We start from the raw sequence: 19,350 nt of genomic DNA on the forward strand, positions 1-19,350 counted from the left end.
TTCCATTTTGATAGTGGACACTCCAGGTTTCCAGAATCCTCATCTTCCTCAGCATCATCGAGGAGCTACATTTGAGGAGCTTTGTCATAACTACACCCAAGAGAGGCTTCAGACCTTGTTCCATGAACGAACCTTTGTCCAAGAAATTGATCGATACAAGGAGGTGCTGTCTGGCCTTCAAATACAGAACTAAACATTTGTATTAACAGGACATAATCATAAAAGCAAGGGAGTAAATGAATATGTACTTTTACATTTATGACTAGTTTAGTTTCAGTGTCTTCTTAGATGTCTCATGTATTCAAATCCTTTCTAAATGTTTTTCCTACATTGATCAGGTTCATTTAACCCAATCCAGCAAACCTTAACTGACTATTTTTGTGAATTATTGCTTATAGTGTAGATCAGTGTTTCCCAACCAGTGTGCCACGGCACACCAGCGATGCTCAGGTGTACATCGTAATAAATATTAAGAAATTAAAGTTTAACTATTACGAGGTTAAAATTGAAATATGAAATCATAGATTGTACTATAACAAGATTCAAATCTTAATATTTTAAGATTAAAGTCATTTTGTTGCTTATTTTTATGTAAAGTAAACCAGAAGCTCTTTGGTTTTCCGGGCTTCAACTTTTGTCGACATTAAGTCTGTGTGAGCACAAAACAACTCTTCTCGTAATGTTAGGTGGTTGAAGTAATATTGGGAGAAAAAAAAGTCGTAACTATACAAGATTTAAGTAATTTTCTTGTTTTTATGCTACTTGAACTGGAAGTAGTTTGGTTTCAGGGTTATCATCTTCTGGTGACGTAAAGTCTGTGTGAGCACATTCCTTTTTTCGCGTAATATTGGGAGAAAAAGTCCAAAATTAAAATAAGGTTAAAAAAACGTTGCATTAATTATTTTGACATCAACTTTAATGACGTTAAATTTTGTAATAATTTGGGGGATTGTTTAATCACTGTTAATAAAACTTTGATGAGAACGACTTTATAATATTAATGTAGGCGACAAAGTTTTAAATTAGAAGATTTTCAGATAGCTGTGCCTTGAGATTGTTTCAATGCAATTGGTGTGCCACAGCTCAAAAAAGGTTGGGAAACACTTGTGTAGATGACTAATCCCCCAACTTATTCCTTCCTGCATTTAGGAAAACATAGAACTTGCTTTAGATGACATAGAGTCCAGTCCTTCATTCTCTGTAGCAGCGATTGACCAGGCGTCAGCTCAAGCTCTGGTAAGCAGAATCCTTAACGTCATGTGTCGTTTTTAAGGAATCTCATATTTTTTCTGAAATTGAATGATTGAGTCTGAAGATGAATGTGATCATAACACAAGCCACACCCACTTCTTTACATTATTTTTTGTAAATGAGAGATTATGAATTGTACTTTTGTGAGACAACTCCTTCCGTTTAATTGCCTTAAAGCAATTATGTATGTATATATATATATATATATATATATATATAGATACATACATACATAGATACATACATAGATACATACATAGATACATACATAGATACATACATAGATACATGCATACATAGATGCATACATAGATGCATACATAGATGCATACATAGATGCATACATGGATGCATACATGGATGCATACATGGATGCATACATGGATGCATACATGGATGCATACATGGATGCATACATGGATGCATACATAGATGCATACATAGATGCATACATAGATGCATACATAGATGCATACATAGATGCACACAGGTGCACACATAGGTGCACACATGGGTACACACATGGGTACACACATGGGTACACACATGGGTACACACATGGGTACCATCATGGGTACCATCATGGGTACACACATGGGTACACACATGGGTACACACATGGGTACACACATAGGCGCACACACAGGCGCACACACAGGCGCACACACATAGGCGCACACACACAGGCGCACACACAGGCGCACACACATAGGCGCACACACATAGGCGCACACACATAGGCGCACACACATAGGCGCACACAGGGGCGCACACACATAGGCGCACACACAGGCGCACACACATAGGCGCACACACATAGGCGCACACACATAGGCGCACACACATAGGCGCACACACATAGGCGCACACACATAGGCGCACACACATAGGCGCACACACATAGGCGCACACACATAGGCGCACACACATACGTGCCGGCAAGAAATAAAACCAGTCACTCAAGCGATCACGGCCATACAAAATTTGAATTCAGTGGGCAGACAAGCCGCATCGACCATTTTAGAGAAAATTTTAGACTTTTAATGTGCGCCCCATAGGTGTTAAAACACGGTATTTCGAATGTTGCTTATCCCTCTGTTTTGAGTTCGATGAGTCCGTCTTCCAATTTGGGCCACCTCGCCTTACTCCACCTTCTCTTTTTTACTTAAAAAGCTTATTTTCCACCTTCCTTCACTTGCAAACCTTGTTTATGTTGAGAGGCGTTGCTGCAGCTCAATTGCCATGTTCCTCCGTGTAGCAGATAGCCCCCACTTCCATTCTGCCTCGTAAACGTGTCCCTTTACAGGTGCCATTTTTTGGGGTCCAACCAATATTGTTTTGTAAAATGCATACCTACACCATGTTTTTAAATCTGATAATAGCTTTCCCTGCCTGTAGTTTGTGTAGAACCTTTGTATCTTTTTCATAAAATCAGATTTTCCATGTTGAATATTTCAGGTTCGCACTCTCGCCAGGACTGATGAAGCTCGTGGCCTGCTGTGGCTGATGGAAGAAGAGGCAGTTAATCCTGTGGGTTCAGAGGAAACTATGCTTGAGAGGCTTTTCAGCTACTATGGTTCTGCACAGGGAGAAAGAAAAGGTGTGTGGCTCTGGTGCAACTGTCAATTTAAGCATCGTAATCATTATACAGATTAAAGTGATTATTTAATTTAAAATCACTAGAAAATCAAGAAAGGTCTGGCTAAATAACAGCTGTTTGTATTGGGAGTGCACAGCCTAAATTTTCAGTGTGTGGAGACGTCATCTTTTTAATCTCTGAATTACATGGTTTAAAATTCATGTATTTCTTCTCACATTGTGCGTGACAATACTTTTCACATTATCAGCAATTGTACCTTTTTTAATCCCAAAAATCCCTATTCATTTGTGATAGGTTCACCAATAGATATACTTTAATATAAGGAAGACATCGGAACGCATATCCATCTTTTCTTGGAAGAAGAGAATCGATCCTGACTCGTCCTCGTCTCAGATGATTCTAACGAACCGAATCCTCTCCTGCCCATTTAGTTGCATTAGAGTCAAAACAATTAAGGTTATCTATTCAAAACAATTGCATAAGAGGTAAACCGAGCAACACTATTTTAAAACAATTGCGAGTATTTTCGGAGGTCGATTCGAAATCGCCATCTGCTGCAGGATCCAAGTCAAAACAAGAGTCCTTCCCGTATCTTCATTGTGAACTTGCGACTGGGTGAGAAGTCGAGGTTTAATCCAAGTCAAACAATCAACAGTCCTCGGATCCATGTGAGAGGCCAGGGTTAAAGAAAACAATCAACAGTCCTCGGAGCCAGCTGCAGTGGGGAGTGACCTTCGAGTTTGTTTCGGTGAGCATTTAAAGTAAGCGTTTTTCAAGCACTTATACATATAATGATTAATATTCCACACATACATATAATGATTAATATTTCTTCGTTGTACGCACACGTATAATAGTACCCAAAATAACTCCAACATTCCCCCCTGTTATTATATGTTTGCACATGATCTCCTCAATAAAACTTCCTTTTGGCTTATTCTATTAATTCATTTTATGGCAAATACAAATGGGGGAAATGTCCATTGGCTGCTTTAATTTTACCCGCATACTCCTTACTCGCATAGCTGGTCTGAAAAAGAAAGAACATAATCATTTTCGCCCAATTCGTTCTCGGAATTATCATACTCATGGAATTCACCGCTCTCTTCAGTACGTTTCATAAGCAGAGGCTATAATTCGTGTAATTTAGAATTTGTAGGGGCAATTGCAGTGGTTATAAGTCGGCTTAGCAAAGAGCATAAGCAGGGGATAAGACAACACCCACACAATGTCAAGGTCGTAGCAAAAATGGCTACTGAAAACACAACAGATAGGGCCAAATCCTTGTATTTCCCAAATGTCCAGGCGGATAATTCTACTCCAGAATGCTTTTTCATATTGCGGTTTAGGGTCTGCAGGCCATCAATGGCCTTGGTGAGGGACCCACCGGGTGACGTGTTGTTCGGTATGACGGTGCAACATTGATCTCCAAACATTGCACACACACCCCTTGCTCCGCAAAAAGCATATCAACCGCTATGTGATCCTGGAACGCCATCAGACTAGTGGCTGCCAGTTGTTCCTTTATTGCCACAAATCCCTCTTCAGTATAATTTCCAAGTTTTTGGACATTGTAATGCAGGTAATTTATCCTATCCACATTTTTGTTTGAGTTTATTAGAAGAAAAATGGACTCCCAACCTACTGGGACCTAATTGGCCAGCTTATACTCATCTGGTACGCCCCGGGGGCGCCAATCACATCAATGTATGTTGAATCTCCTTCCCTCCATACCGATCGACGCCGTCGGGAGGGACCCGCCATCACACTGGATTTCTGAGCAGGCAATTGTATCTCCACTGTAGATGGAAAAACAGACACTGGTAAGAGCAGTGAGACCAAGGCACATAGTCCTGCCGCGTTTCGGCAGGAGTCATATAATTTATTTCCACCACACCACCACCATAGGTCAGAACGTGGTATCAGGGGTGTAGTCTGTTTTAGAACGTGGGCACACCACGTCTCATTTATCGCCCCCAGCTTCAGACCATGCCCTGTAAGGTTTAAGCAGGTAAAATGATAAAAGGCAACATGTGTTGAAAAGTAGGTTTCTCCTTTGCTGGTCTTGTAACAGGGTATACATTTCTCACAATTGGGGCTTACATCTTCTTTTATCATTATCTCCTTTACACAATCAGGAGTAATTTGCGCGGGTACTCCTCGTAAGAGAGGCCGGAGCCCCATACATGTTATGCAGGTTTGATTTATAGTAATAGCTACATTTTCCATCAACAGCAACCAATTATTGCCCGTTTGGGAAATCCCTGTTGCAGAAATGAATTCATCATCCCTGGTCATCTCAGATTTCAATTTTACTATGGCATATCCGGGTGTTTCTCACAGCCTCCATAGGCATGGTAATGTTGTTGAGACACAATTATAAAATTTTTAAAAAGGGTCTTCTCCACCTGACCATGGACTTAGGAAAAATGTCAAACAAGGATCTTTTCCACAAGTTAATTTGTCAGTCTGAATAACGATTTGCAATCCCCCAACCGTAGGGGTTAATTTTATCAGAGGCCTTATGGCTTTTGCACGCGCGCGTGTCATCCAAGCTTGCCAATCTTGACCAGTTTCTGCAGCAAGGCTTCCCAAATCCCTGCTTAGGGCTGTTATGTACCACACATTCTCAATAAAATCCATATGTATCCTTTGAAATGGATATCTAGCTTTTGGGAATTGCCCGCGTTTTGGCCGTATACCCCCTTGGGGGTTATGCCGAGCACTTGTCAAATATGCTCTGCAAAAATTCTTTGCATATAGATTAAATCCATAAGTTTTGTAGTGCCGTTGTACCAAGGCTACCATTCCCCCTGTTGAGACATGGGATTTCTCATGACTCAAAATGGCAGCCCACCTAAACAAGTTTTTTGTTTTTGTTTTTCCCTAAGCGTTCCCAAATTTCCCATTGCAGAGCAGATTATTTGTTTCTCCACGTTAAATTTCAAATGTGTAGTACTGCTGCTACATTCTCGTCAAAAATTTCATTTGGCGAAATTCTTTTTCTTTCTTTTTGTTTTTGTCCTAATCTGCCGCCGTCATCCCTGAAAAGGTTATTGGCGATTTCAGAAATCAATTTCAAATTTCCAAATCTTTTTCCACCTTGATATTTTATGGATAGATTATATCTTGGTGGCCAGCCAATCAAAAACACAAAAAGACAGACAATCATCCACGCTCGCACTCACAATCAGGGGAATTTAGAGTGTTCAACAAGTCTAGCATCCATGTTGGAGTAAACTGGAGTACCCGGAGAAAACCCATAAATTCTCGAGGACACCAGGAATACTCCACACTCTGGAAGGTCTGGATCCACCCCGCTTTCATTAGTAGATCCTCGAATCGCAAGGTTGATGCGTTAATCACTCGACTTTCAATTTGGGTGTTTTACCCATTCATCAGTGGCCCGTAAATTTTCATCACAGGCGTAAACCACCATCCCCTGTGGGGCTTCTTGGTAGTTCACCCAATTTTGCTGCCCTATCAGCAATAAAAATTCCAGAAGGAACTAGGTAATTAATGTATTATATTCGCGTGCCACACATCTACAAATAGAAATTTGTTTTGGAAGTTCAATTGCCGCCGTTCGTCGCCCTAGTCAGTCAGCATGAGCGACTGCCATGCGAGTGGCTGTGATTAAGTATCTGTTTGCCAATAATGCAACAACGGAAAAAATGTGACACATTGAAACACACCCCCATTCAAGTATTTTAACCGCTTGTAAAACATTTTTACCTCCATGTCTTGCATTAAGTTATACCCTCTGTTAATGCTATCAGTTTAGCTGTTTGCCTACTTAAAGCATTACTCAAAGGTTAATATTTAATAATTTGGAGGTGCTATTCTTTAACATAAACATAATTTGATCACTTGTTTCATACCATGAAAGGCCCCACCAGATTTTGGGCATCCAGTGCCAAACAGAGCCTATTTCCAAATTTCCCTCGATTTTGTTGTAGATATGGGATTCCCATTCTCCAAATATTCCAGAATTCATGCGCCAACGGATTTTGTCAAACCCAAAGCGACATAATGAACATAATGTCTCTTAGCCAGATTTTGGAACTTGGAGAATTTTTCCTTTTCCCACTTATCTCAGCTTGTTCTTGCCAATCGTTATCACTGTAACATTTAGGTGCATTAACCCCATAATTGCAATGCTGTAAATTGTAAGCTAAAGTTATCTTAATTTGTATGCCCTTAAAGCAGGGGTCTCGAACTCAATTTACCTGGGGGCCGCTAGAGGCCGAGTCTGGGTGAGACTGGGCCGCATCAGGATTTCCACAAGAAAAGCACTGATAAAACTTTCCAACGTTATCAAATATCTTTATTTTTTAACAAAAAATAATGAATTAAATAAATTAACTTAAAGATGAATAAAAAATAAATCAATCAGTAATATAAAACCAAATAATACTAATGAGCATACAGTAGATATACACTGGCTGGCTAAGTAGAGAAAATGAATTATTTTTATTCCGTTTCAAATGTCTGTATTAACAGCTCTTTAACCTTTAACTTTCTGAACTTGAATGGAACATTGAACATGAAATATTCTGAACACGGCTTCTTTTGCCTACTCCTTGCTGCTAGAGACCTGGCAGCGCTTCTTCTCACATAGTCACATTTGGCTTGAGGGAGGAAGCAGTGGAGACCCTCAGTAGAGCTTGAAGATGCTCATCAGTAAGTCTGGACCTGTACTTGGACTTATTGAAGTTCAAGGTGGAGAAGAGCTTCTCACACAAGTATGTGCTCCCAAAAAGGCACATGGTCCGCTTGAACCTTCGGGAAAGTTCAGGGAAGCTGGGGGTCAACTCTCTCAAAAATTGCCCAAGCTTGTCTGCTTCTCCACTCACCTCCCTGAACTTGGCTTTGAGTGCAGAGTTGCACTGCAGGTCAATGAGCTCCATTTGAAGCTCAGGAGGGGCATCTTGCACATCAAAGGAGAAGGGGTCCGCAAAAATTTGAAATGTGGCTTTGTGTGTCTTGAAGTCTGCAAATCTGTGATCAAATTCCTCCTGTAGCTTCGAAATGGCCTCAACATACTTCTCACCACTGAATGGTGTGCCTGCATCCACGAGAGCCTTGCATGCTGGGAAATGGCAAAGGTTTGTCTGAGAGAGCTGGGCTTTCCATAACACAAGTTTAGTGCAGAATGCTCTCACGTTGTCATAGGCAGCACTGACAAGTTGCCCCTGGCCTTGTAGCTTCTTGTTCAGTACATTAAGCTCATGTGTGATATCAACAAGAAAAGCCAAGTCCATGAGCCATTTGGGATCACTTAGCACAGGATCAATCAACTCACAAACGGCGTAGCTAGCTTTGACTGCTGCATTACTGTCTTTGGTAGCCTTCTTGAAGAGATCCTGTTGCCTCAGAAGACGTGTTTTAAGACTGGCAACCTGGTTGGCTCTCTCATCTCCCTGGTATTTTTCGTATTCCTCAGCATGTCTCATAGTACAATTACGTTTCAAATTGTATTCCTTGTGCACCGCAACTTTTTCAGTGTAAATGAGACACGTCGGGGTGCCCCTGTGTTCAACAAAGAAATATTGCACTCCCCACTTTTCTTGAAACTGTCTGTGCTCATCACCGACCTTTCTCTTCACGGCAGGCTTTGAAAGCGACATCTCTGGGGCTCTGTAATATGTTTTTCCACTTGGAATGAGTCTCGCGTTGATCTTTCACATTCAGTCGCGCGGGTTTGTGGCGCATGTGCACTTTCGCTCTCCGTTTCAATCGCGGAGATGGCTACAGACACTGACACAGGCTGGATCACGGATCATAGCGCCTCATTCAGTTCTATGCTGAGAGCAGCGGAGGAGTGTGCGCGCCGAGCGGAGTGATCGGCCTCACGGCTTCTCCTCCGCCCAGCTGATTGAAGGAATGAATGAGTGAGTGAGCGAGGCACTGGACAGCCCGGCCGATGTCCCGCCCTCCAGAGCCGTATACCTCACCGTGATTGGTTCATTCAGCTCCGAACCAAAGTTCCCTCTAATTTTTTGTTGGTCTGAGCAGAAAGACAACCTCCCTGAGCGCACTGAGTACCAGTGTGAGCGACATCATCGGTACTCGGATGATTCGCCTAAAGACGTTTCGCCGACGGACGTTTGACAGACGGGCAGGTCGCCGAATGGACGTTCCACCGAACGTTCATTCGGCCGAACGGAGGTTTCGCCGAAACGGGATTCGAACGCTCGCCCCGCCGGATCGTGTGTGTACAAGTTTTTCAACCTCGGCCCGCGGGCCATATACGGCCCGTTAGGATTTTTAATCCGGCCCGCCGCCGGTGTTGTCCAAATTATATTAAAAATCAATGTTCGTCTACCATCAATGGCAGTCCGGGAATAAGCACTCTTGGGCAGGCAGATGTAGCAGAACCGAGCCGTAAAATGACAGCAATCGGGTCAAATCCATCCTAAAACAGCATTTAATGATTAAATACAAATACTGGATGATATCGCGATGGAGGAAAAAACGTCTATAGACGTCCATTCGCCAAACGGCTCAAAATGCTCTCAAATTCGGTCAAATCCAGCTGAAAACAGCGTTTAATGATTAAATACAAATACTAGTATTTGTATTTAATCATTAAACTAACAAATACTAGTACGACCTGTCCGTCTGTCAAACGTCCGTCGGCGAAACGTCTTTAGGCGAATCATCCGGTCACGACATCATCATTGCTCGCTATCGGCACACCAGTATCACACCTGCCACAAGCAGGTGCATGTCAATGTTCCCTCTAATTTTTCATGTAAAACATGCTGTAAAACAAGAAAAACATGAGTGGACAGAGCTACTGCCACTGGCTGCCACTTAAACGGCGCCATCATGGGGAAAGGGGTAAAAAAAAAAAAAAAAAAAAAAAAAAAAAATTAAAAATAAATAAATTGATCTTTCATATTAAGACGGGGGCCGCAAATTATCGTCCCACGGGCCGCAGTTGGCCCGCGGGCCGCAAGTTTGAGACCCCTGCCTTAAAGCAATAGAAAGCAACGTCATTTGGTTGTATCAATTGATCAATGCTTATCCAGTCCGTGATATCCTAATAGTCATCAACATGACCCACGCCAAAGCATATTTCATCCGCTCAGGACAAACAGGGGATGTCTTCTGTGCACTTGAAAAACACTCCATGTTTCTTCAGTCCCAGGGAAATTATGCCTATCCTAAATCAATTATTTTATCTACCCCAGCCAGGTACAATTTACCTAATTATTTGGATGAATGCCATGAATTTTCTCATGCCATTTCTGCATTGTTAATTTCATGTCTGATATCCTTAACAACCAAATAACTCTCAATACCTAAGATATTATTCGCGAATCACCTCATAAGATGTTTACTTTAGATAAGAGCTATTTTCTGTAGTTGATCAATTGTGATAACCTAAAACCTACAAACCTACAATAATTAAATTAGAGAAACCAACCTTCTACCAGGCATTTCCTAATTGCAAATTTCAAAGTTTAATAAAGGACCCACAAATTTTCACCAATATGCCATTATATGGTAAATTTTCCATCCCTTTTTCTTTAACCAGCCAATCTCTTATGTTAAAGTATTTTGAACAAACCAACCATTCAAAAACAGTATTAATTTTCGTTTATCCTCCAAAAACTAGTTCTCTTTAATTAAGAGCCCTTCGAAATCCACAAATTGGTCAAAAATTGCTATTTGCTCTATTCCCAATTCCAAAGCTTTTACCAAATCAATCTTTATCAAAAAGATTTTCTATCACCTCGAAAGACATTTTTGTTTAAAATCCGAAAAATAAATGCGAAGGTAATCGCGGAACCCTGCATTTCTTGCAGACCATGTTTTGCTCTTATTATGAAATGTTTAACGGAAGTGCCCTCTTAGCCGCTAACTGTGACCTTTACACTCGCTGCGGGCACAAGTAGACGGACAACCATGCACACACATACACATAGCTAGGGGCAATTTAGAATGTCCAACAAGCCTACCGTGCATGTTTTTGGAATGTGGGAGGAAACCGGAGTACCCGAAGGAAACCCACGCAGGCCTGGAGAGAACATGCAAACTCCACACAGGTGGACCGATCTGGACTTGAACCCAGGACCCCAGAGCTGTGAGGCCGACGCGCTAACCACTTGCTCTACCGGGACGCCCTTTTGATGTGTTTTAGTACAATTTTTCAAAGCACTTCGTGATGATTGGTGTGAGAGTTACTGGGCAGTAGTCGCCCAGATTGTTAGCGGATGACTTTTTGGGTACTGGCATGATAGTGGGCGATTTCAGACAGGCTGGGACGGAGGCTTGTTCCAGTGAAAGGTTGAAAATGTCCGTGAAGACTGGTGCTAGTTGGTCAGCACAGTCCTTAAGTACTTTGGCTGGTATTCCATCCGGTCCTGTGGCCTTCCGAGGGTTGACTGCTCGGAGCAGACGTCTCACATCCACTACCTCCACAATGAGTGGGGCTTCTTGGTGCGGGATGTACTCGATGTTTATGTGGTGTGACTGGGTGGTGGGCTTGCAACTCAAAGCGGGCAAAAAAGATCCTCTGCGAGTGCTGCATCTGAGTCCGCAGGAGTCGCAGCTCGGTCCTTGTAGTTCGTCACGGTCCGTATGCCCTGCCCCGTCGTTCGGAGGTCGTCTAGTTGCCCTTCTATCTTCCCCCTGTAGTCTGCTTTGGCAGCTTTAATGCCTCTCTTTGGGTTGGCGCGAGATGCGTTGTAGAGTTGCCCTGTCACCGGATCTGAAGGCTGCATCTCAGGCCAGGAGGAGTGATCGGACCTGGCTGTTCATCCACGGTTTCCGGTTTGGATACGCCTGGATGGTCTTCTCCACAGTGACCGTGACCATGCAGTACTTGATGTAAGACAGTACTCTGTCTGTGAAGGTTCCCAGGTCCTGATGGTGGAAAGTTTCCCACTGTCTGTTCAAAGCAGTCTTGGAGTTGGGGGAGAGCGTCGTCAGGCCATGTGATAATGGTTTGTCTTTGTGGCTTTGATTGTCGGCTTTAGGGAGTAAGTGTAAGTCGGGGCCATGAACAAAGAGGCGTGATCTGATTATACATCCCAGACAAGTGGCAAGGCACTCTACTTCCGTTTGTTCCTAGTGCTTTTAACCCTCCATACAAAGACGGGCAGGCAGCGTTGCACGGGTTACGTGACGATTTGGAATGGATTGTCGATGCCTCGGCCAAAGGGCCAGCGAGCACTGTAGTTTGAGCTTTCCTCAAAGCTGGAATCACTATTACGAAACCCCACGGCGACATCTCTGATCCTGACTATGAGATGGAACCCAGCATTGTTGGCGAACTCCCCCACTGAGCTGAACTCTTTAAGTCGGAAACAGAAGATGACGACTTTGACAGATTTGCAGATGTTTGAATACTTTGTTATATTTTCGCGAATACACATTACGTCAATAAATCAAAATCCAACTCATTTTTGCTCCTGTTGCCTTTTTTAAAAGATATGCTAGCCCGCATAACGTGTGTTTAATGCTAGCACAGTCATTACAGCGCGTCCTTTGAAACGAAGGAGCTTTTGTATTGACCAAAAACAAAAAATACACCCGCAACTTTCAGGCGGTGCGTCCTTTAAGTGTGAAAATACGGCAACTATAAGTGATTATCTAAGTAAATTGAGTGATAATCCAAACAAGATAAATGATCAATGTGAGTACAAAACAAGTAAAATCCATAGGACCCCGCCCTCTGATAGTGGGGATCTTTGCTGTGGATACAACACCAAGGCAAGTTGGTTTAATAACCCTGCGGTCACTGATATCTCAGAGAATATATTGTGAACATTGCCACTGAGTAAACAAAGGCCAAAAGCTTTGATCGTTCACACGGAGCCCTTGATTTTGTGAAGCAAAAACAGAGCTGTTAAACCAACACTTAACTAAGATGATCAACAAAGTCTGAAGTTTAAAAATTGGTGTTTTTCAGTGGACCTATACCCAGGCTTAGGTTGGTACACGAGTTTCATCTGAGTGATGATACTAAACAGATGGCTCAAACCACAGACAGTCGCCTTAATCAGAATTCTGACTTAAAAATCTGAATTCTGATTTCAAAGTCAGAACTCTTGAGATTAAAGTCAGAATATTGTCTTTTTCTGTATAATTTTAATTATTGGCAAAAAGTTGGCCTTGACCTTGAAAACACTATATTTTAGGAGCCAATCTCCTGGTGCGAGGACGGAAGCCCCACCTTTTTTTATTGGGACACAGTCATGGAACGGACTGGGTAGAGTACAACACCCAGGGTTGGCTTAGCCAAGCTAAGCATAACCCTGCTTCCCAGAATGCAGCTAGTCTGCTGCAAGATTCCCAAAAGTAAGACCATTTTCTTATGAATTGTACCACCACTGCTTTATTAACATACTCTCCACACAATATTACACATTGTTAGCAAACTCATTCATTCATTTTCTGAACCGCATTATCCTCACAACCGTTGTGGGGGTGATGGAGCCTATCCCAGCTTACTTTCGGGCAGGGGGACACCCTGAATCGGTGGCCAGCCGATCGCAGCGCACGAGAAGACGGACAACTATTCACACTCACACTCATACCTAGGTGCAATTTAGAGTGTCCAACCAGCCTACCATGCATGTCTTTGGAATGTGGTAGGAAACCGGAACACCCGTAGGAAACCCACGCAGGCTCGGGATGCGTGCATGTTTTTTTCCCCCCCAAGATGGCGCCGTCACGCGGAAGCCAGTGGCAGTAGCTCTGTCCACTCTTATTTGTTTTTCGTGTTTTACAGCCCTTCTATCTGTTTTTTAAATTACATTTTAATATTTCTTAATACATTCCTTTTTACTTTACTTTGTACTTTATACTTTTTACTTTAATGTTTTTACAACTTTGTTTGTTCTGTTAGCCTGGCTTCTTTCTGCCACTTCTTTTTTGGAACCATCAGCTATGCCTACGCTGTCACACACATGGGACTAGCTGTTACAATACGCAGCAGAAGGAGCAACACCTCAATCCCGCTGGAAATTCGGAGCTGGACAAAAGTGCCGGGAGAAGAAGCAACGCTTCTGACCAACATGGGATAAGATGGAAGAGCTGTCGGCGCTTACCAGGCCAGAAGCAGAGTCCTGCTCTGCTGCTGTTGTCTTCAGCTCCAGACTACTGAGGAACTGTGCGGATAAGCTTGGAAGAGTGACTCTGCATATTCTCTACCTCGGTCACAGTCTGCAGAAGTTCCCCATCTTGTGGAAGACTTCCTGTGTGTGGTTCCAGTTTTTGTCCAACTTTACAACGTCTTTTTGAGTCTGTATCCGTTTTAGCTACCGCAACTAAGATGGCACCGTTCAAGTGGCAGCCGGCGGTGGTAGCTCCGTCCACTCTTGCTCGTTTTGTGTTTTTGCTGCTTTTCTGTCTTAATTATCTGATTTGGTGATTATTAATGATCCCATTTACTTTGATTTGCTTTGTACTTTGTGCTTTTGCTTTGTTGTTCTGTCTAATCACCCTCTGCTGCTGTCACAATGAAATTTCCCGAATATGGGATGAATAAAGTTATCCAATCCAATCCAATGTGTGTATGTGTATATATTATGCATATGTCCCTCAAGCCTAGTGAGGATAGAGCGGTTCAGAAAATGAGATGAGATTTGTATATGTTTAGCCATATTCTTATGCTGATTAAAACCAACATTGGCGTGCTGATTCCAAAGGCAGTCAGTTTTTTTGCCCAGGCTTATCTACTTAATATTTTGTTAAGAGTAAAGTTTTTTTCTTGACTGTCATGTAAGGCTGTACCACATAATAACGTTACTGATATTACAGGTGTATTTTTTTATGTGGTGATATAAATTTTGAAATTTTGCAAGACTTGGCCTGCAGTCATGGGATGATGTCAAATATAACGGAAAACGCAGGTGTGTTGTCGTGACCCCTTAGGGCAGGGGTCGGAAACCTATGGCTCGTGAGCCAGACATGTCTCTTTTGATGGGTCCACATAACAGTGGCACCGCTCCATCGACCAATGGGAGCCTCGCATTGGCAAATCACTATGTTCGCGAAATTACCTTGAGCACCGCAACATCAACCATTGGGAGCCTCGCTTTGGCACATCGCTTTGTTCGCGACCTTATCTCAAATGCGCTTCATTGACCAATGGGAGCTCCGTGTTGGAACATAACATGTTCAATAGCGCTGATAATAAATCAAGTGCTGCTTTAGTCATATTTTTTCTTTTCATTAGATTCCCTTGCACTTGCATACTCTTATTGATACTTATTGATTAGCAAGAGCATGACAATGTTATCAAAATAATTTAGACACGTATTGTACTTTGTGTTGAAATGACAAAAAACATTTATTTTTACTTTGAAATTGTAGGTATGTCACAGAAAACTCCCGTATTTACTCGCATATAAGTCACTTGTCGGACAAAAAATGCTGACTGAATCGATGGTACGGCTTATATGTGCTTAAAAACCTGCAAAACCCCCTGCAAATTCAAGATGGCACCATTGCGTTGGCGCGTGACGTCAGGAATTCGGCCGATACTTTCTTTTATTTCAAAATTGAGAAAAGATAAACAGATAAAACGCTACACAAAATTTATTTTGACGTCACTGCTCGCTCGGGGCACATCCATCTTTCTTACCTACAGTGGGGCAAATAAGTATTTAGTCAACCACCAATTGTGCAAGTTATTCTACTTGAAAAGATTAGAAAGGCCTGTAATTGTCAACATGGGTAAACCTCAACCATGAGATACAGAATGTGGAGGGAAAAAAAACAGAAAATCACATAGTTTGATTTTTAAAGAATTTATATGCAAATCATGGTGGAAAATAAGTATTTGGTCAATACCAAAAGTGTATCTTAATACTTTATGTTCCCTTTGTTTGTTGGCAATAACGGAGGCCAAACGTTTTCTTCACAAGCTTTTCACACACTTGCTGGTATTTTGGCCCATTCCTCCATGCAGATCTCCTCTAGAGCAGTGATGTTTTGGGGCTGTCGTTGGGCAACACGGACTTTCAACTCCCTCCACAGATTTTCTATGGGGTTGAGATCTGGAGACTGGCTAGGCCACTCCAGGACCTTGAAATGCTTTTTACGAAGCCACTCCTTTGGTTCCCCTGGTTGTGTGTTTGGGATCATTGTCATGCTGAAAGACCCAGCCACGTCTCATCTTCAATGTCCTTGCTGAAGGAAGGACATTTTCACTCAAAATCTCTCGATACAAGGCCCCATTGATTCTTTGCTTTACACAGATCAGTCGTCCTGGTCCCTTTGCAGAAAACCAGCCCCAAAGCATGATGTTTCCACCCCCATGCTTCACATGGGTATGGTGTTCTTCAGATGCAATTCAGTATTCTTTCTCCTCCAAACATGAGAACCTGTGTTTCTACCAAAAAGTTCTATTTTGGTTTCATCTGACTATAACACATTCTCCCAGTCCTCTTCTGGATCATCCAAATGCTCTCTAGCGAACCGTAGACATGCCTGGATGTGTACTGGCTTCAGCAGGGGGACACGTCTGGCATTGCAGGATTTGAGTCGGGCGGATTATTGTGTTACTGATAGTAGCCATTGTTACTGTGGTTCCAGCTTTCTGTAGGTCATTCACAAGGTCCCCCCGTGTGGTTCTGGGATTTTTGCTCACCATTCTTGTTATCATTTTGACGCCACGGGGTGTGATCTTGCATGGAGCCCCAGATCGAGGGAGATTATCAGTGGTCTTGTATGTCTTCCATTTTCTAATAATTGCTCCCACAGTTGATTTATATACACCAAGCGTTTTACCTATTGCAGATTAATTCTTGCCAGCCTGGCGCAGGTCTACATTTTTGTCTCTGGTGTCCTTCCACAGCTCTTTGGTCTTAGCCATAGTAGAGTTTGGTGTGTGAGCGACTGAGGTTGTGGACAAGTGTCTTTTTACCGATAATGAGTTAAAACAGATGCTATTAATACAGGTAACAAGTGTAGACCTCGTTAGGCCTCGTTAGAAGAAGTTAGACCTCTTTGACAGGCAGAAATCTTGTTTGTAGGTGACCAAATACTTATTTTCCACTCTAATTTGGAAATAAATTCTTTAAAAATAAAACAATGTGATTTTCAGTTTTTTTTCCACATTCTGTCTCTCATGGTTGAGGTTTACCCATGTTGACAATTACAGGCCTCTCTAATCTTTTCAAGTAGGATAATTTGCACAATTGGTGGTTGACTAAATACTTATTTGCCCCACTGTAGCTGCAGGCCAGCCATCTTAAATAGGGCGCTGATGTATAAACCGAGTTAAACGTGCTCTGACTGGCCAGGCGCGAGTAGCCTCGATTTTGAAATACCGTATTTTCACGACTATAAGGCGCACATAAAAGTCTAAAATTTTCTCCAAAATAGACAGGGCGCCTTATAATCCACTGCGCTTTTATATATGGACCAATACTAAAATTGTTATCGCGATAAAATAAAATAAATCAGTCGATAGGACAACTACGGCAAGCAGCCCCCGACTCTACTATTTTCCTGTAGATAAAGTACTGCGCAGTGACTGCTGGGATATAGAGTTCTTAATACACCCAGTTCTTCAATACACCCAGTATGACGGCGAGCACACTAATTTGGTGCTCGCCGTCATTTCGGCTGTATTTACAAAAGAAATCCTGCCGCTAGATGTTGGCGTCAACGGAGCATTCAAAGGTAGACTGCGAACTATATATATATATTATATATATATATATATATATATATATATATATATATATATATATATATATATATATATATATATATATATATATATATATATATTAATAATAATAATAATAATCGGACATAGGCCCTGTCGTCATTATCAACAACAAAAAAGCCTACTTGTCATCACACCCAGAAACTGTGTATGACGAAATTGGTGGTGGTTCTACATAATCTGCGTTTATTCAGCAAAAGACCTAAATAAGTGATAGTTACGGACTTGTAATTTGGCATTCTGCTGTTCAGGTCACTTACCTCTCACTGTCTTTCACTTACCTTCAGTCAGCTAGTAGGAGGCAGATCACCACCCAAAGATCTTTTCAGATTACCTCAGAAGGGAATGTGTGTTGTGTTACCGCAAAGTTAGAGTTAAATAAATAAATAAAATCAGACTTAGGCTTGTCATCATCATTGACTAGACAAAAGCCTAATTGTCATCATACCCAGCTGCGTATGACGAAATTGAAGGTGCTTCTCCACAAGTGCACTATTCTCAGGCAAGAGCCCAACCAAGTGATAGTTCAGACTTGCTGGCATTCTGCCGTGATGGATACATCGCATCACCTCCCGAGCGCAACCAGCTCCCGGCGACTGTGAAGGTTTGCCTCACCGATGCCAACAAAGAATAAAATGGATCACTTATCTCCCACTGTCTTCCTTACTTACCTAGTCAGCCAGCAGGAGGCAGATCGCCGCCCAACGTCCTTCATCTTTCCTCACCCCGAAGTTGTTACACAGAGGGGATTGTGTGTCGTGCTACTGCAGTTTAGAATCCTGATGGCTGTGGGAAAGAAGCTGTCCTTAAGCCTCTTTGTCCGTGCCTTGTGAGACCGGTAGCGCCTGCCAGAGGGAAGCAGCTGGAACAGGTCGTGACCAGGGTGGTCCGGGTCCCCAACAGAAGTTCCGAGCTCTGCTGAGGTAACGAGGGCTGGCAATATCTTCCAGTGAGGGCAGAGAGCAGCCGACGATCCTCTGGGCAGTGTTGATCACTCTCTGCATGGCCTTTTTGTCTGCTGCCGTGCTTCCAGCGTACCACACTGTGATGCCGTATGCCAGGATGCTCTCCACAGTGACTTTATAGAAGGTTACCAGAAGCTTAGTGTCCAAGTTGTTCCTCCTGAGTACCCTCAGGAAATGGAGTTGTTTCTGGGCCTTCTTCACTACTGCCGTGGTGTTTGTGGACCAGGAGAGCTTGTCCGTGACGTGGACCCCCAGGAATTTAAAGGACTGGACCCTGTCTACACGAACTCCATTTATGAGGAGTGGGGCCAGATCTGTGCTCTGTTTGCGGAAGTCCAGGATTATTTCCTTAGTTTTTGTGTTGTTCAGAGTGAGGTTGTTCATCAAGCACCACGAAGACAGTTTGTTGACCTCGTCTCTATAGGCCGCCTCATCCCCTTCTGAGATGAGTCCGACCACAGTGGTGTCATCAGCAAATTTGATGATGTAGTTGGACTGGTAGGTTGGTGTACAGTCATAAGTGTACAGGGAGTACAGAAGAGGACTCAGTACACAGCCTTGAGGGGAGCCAGTGCTCAGTGTAATGGAGGAAGAAAGGTGGGAACCAAGTCTAACAGTTTGTGGTCGGTTGGTTAGGAAGTTCTTTATCCAACAGCAGATGGAGGAGGATAGTCCGAGGTGGGAGAGTTTGTTAGTCAGAATGTCCGGATTTTATGGTGTCGAAGGCTGAGCTAAAGTCAATGAAAAGCATCCTCACGTAATTCCCATGGTGTTCCAGGTGGCTCAATGCTGTATGTAGAGCAATGGTGATAGCATCCTCAGTGGACCTGTTAGCT

The 19,350-nt window shown here is 42.7% G+C and overlaps 1 protein-coding gene across 5 annotated transcripts in view; it reads left to right on the plus strand.

Annotated features, from left to right (window-relative positions):
• The window catches only part of myo18ab (myosin XVIIIA b), a 197,988-nt gene that overhangs the window by 78,622 nt on the left and 100,016 nt on the right, over nucleotides 1-19,350 (plus strand). For all 5 annotated transcript variants that reach the window (XM_077610588.1, XM_077610591.1, XM_077610590.1 and 2 more), the window contains 4 exons: nucleotides 1-163; nucleotides 1,150-1,236; nucleotides 2,710-2,851; nucleotides 13,006-13,165. The exon at nucleotides 1-163 is cut by the window's left edge and continues 30 nt beyond it. In XM_077610588.1, the coding sequence (XP_077466714.1) occupies nucleotides 1-163; nucleotides 1,150-1,236; nucleotides 2,710-2,851; nucleotides 13,006-13,165 (552 nt within the window). The remainder of the gene's footprint in view (nucleotides 164-1,149; nucleotides 1,237-2,709; nucleotides 2,852-13,005; nucleotides 13,166-19,350) is intronic.

Source organism: Stigmatopora argus, chromosome 10, assembly GCF_051989625.1.
Source record: "Stigmatopora argus isolate UIUO_Sarg chromosome 10, RoL_Sarg_1.0, whole genome shotgun sequence".
NCBI lineage: Eukaryota > Metazoa > Chordata > Actinopteri > Syngnathiformes > Syngnathidae > Stigmatopora > Stigmatopora argus.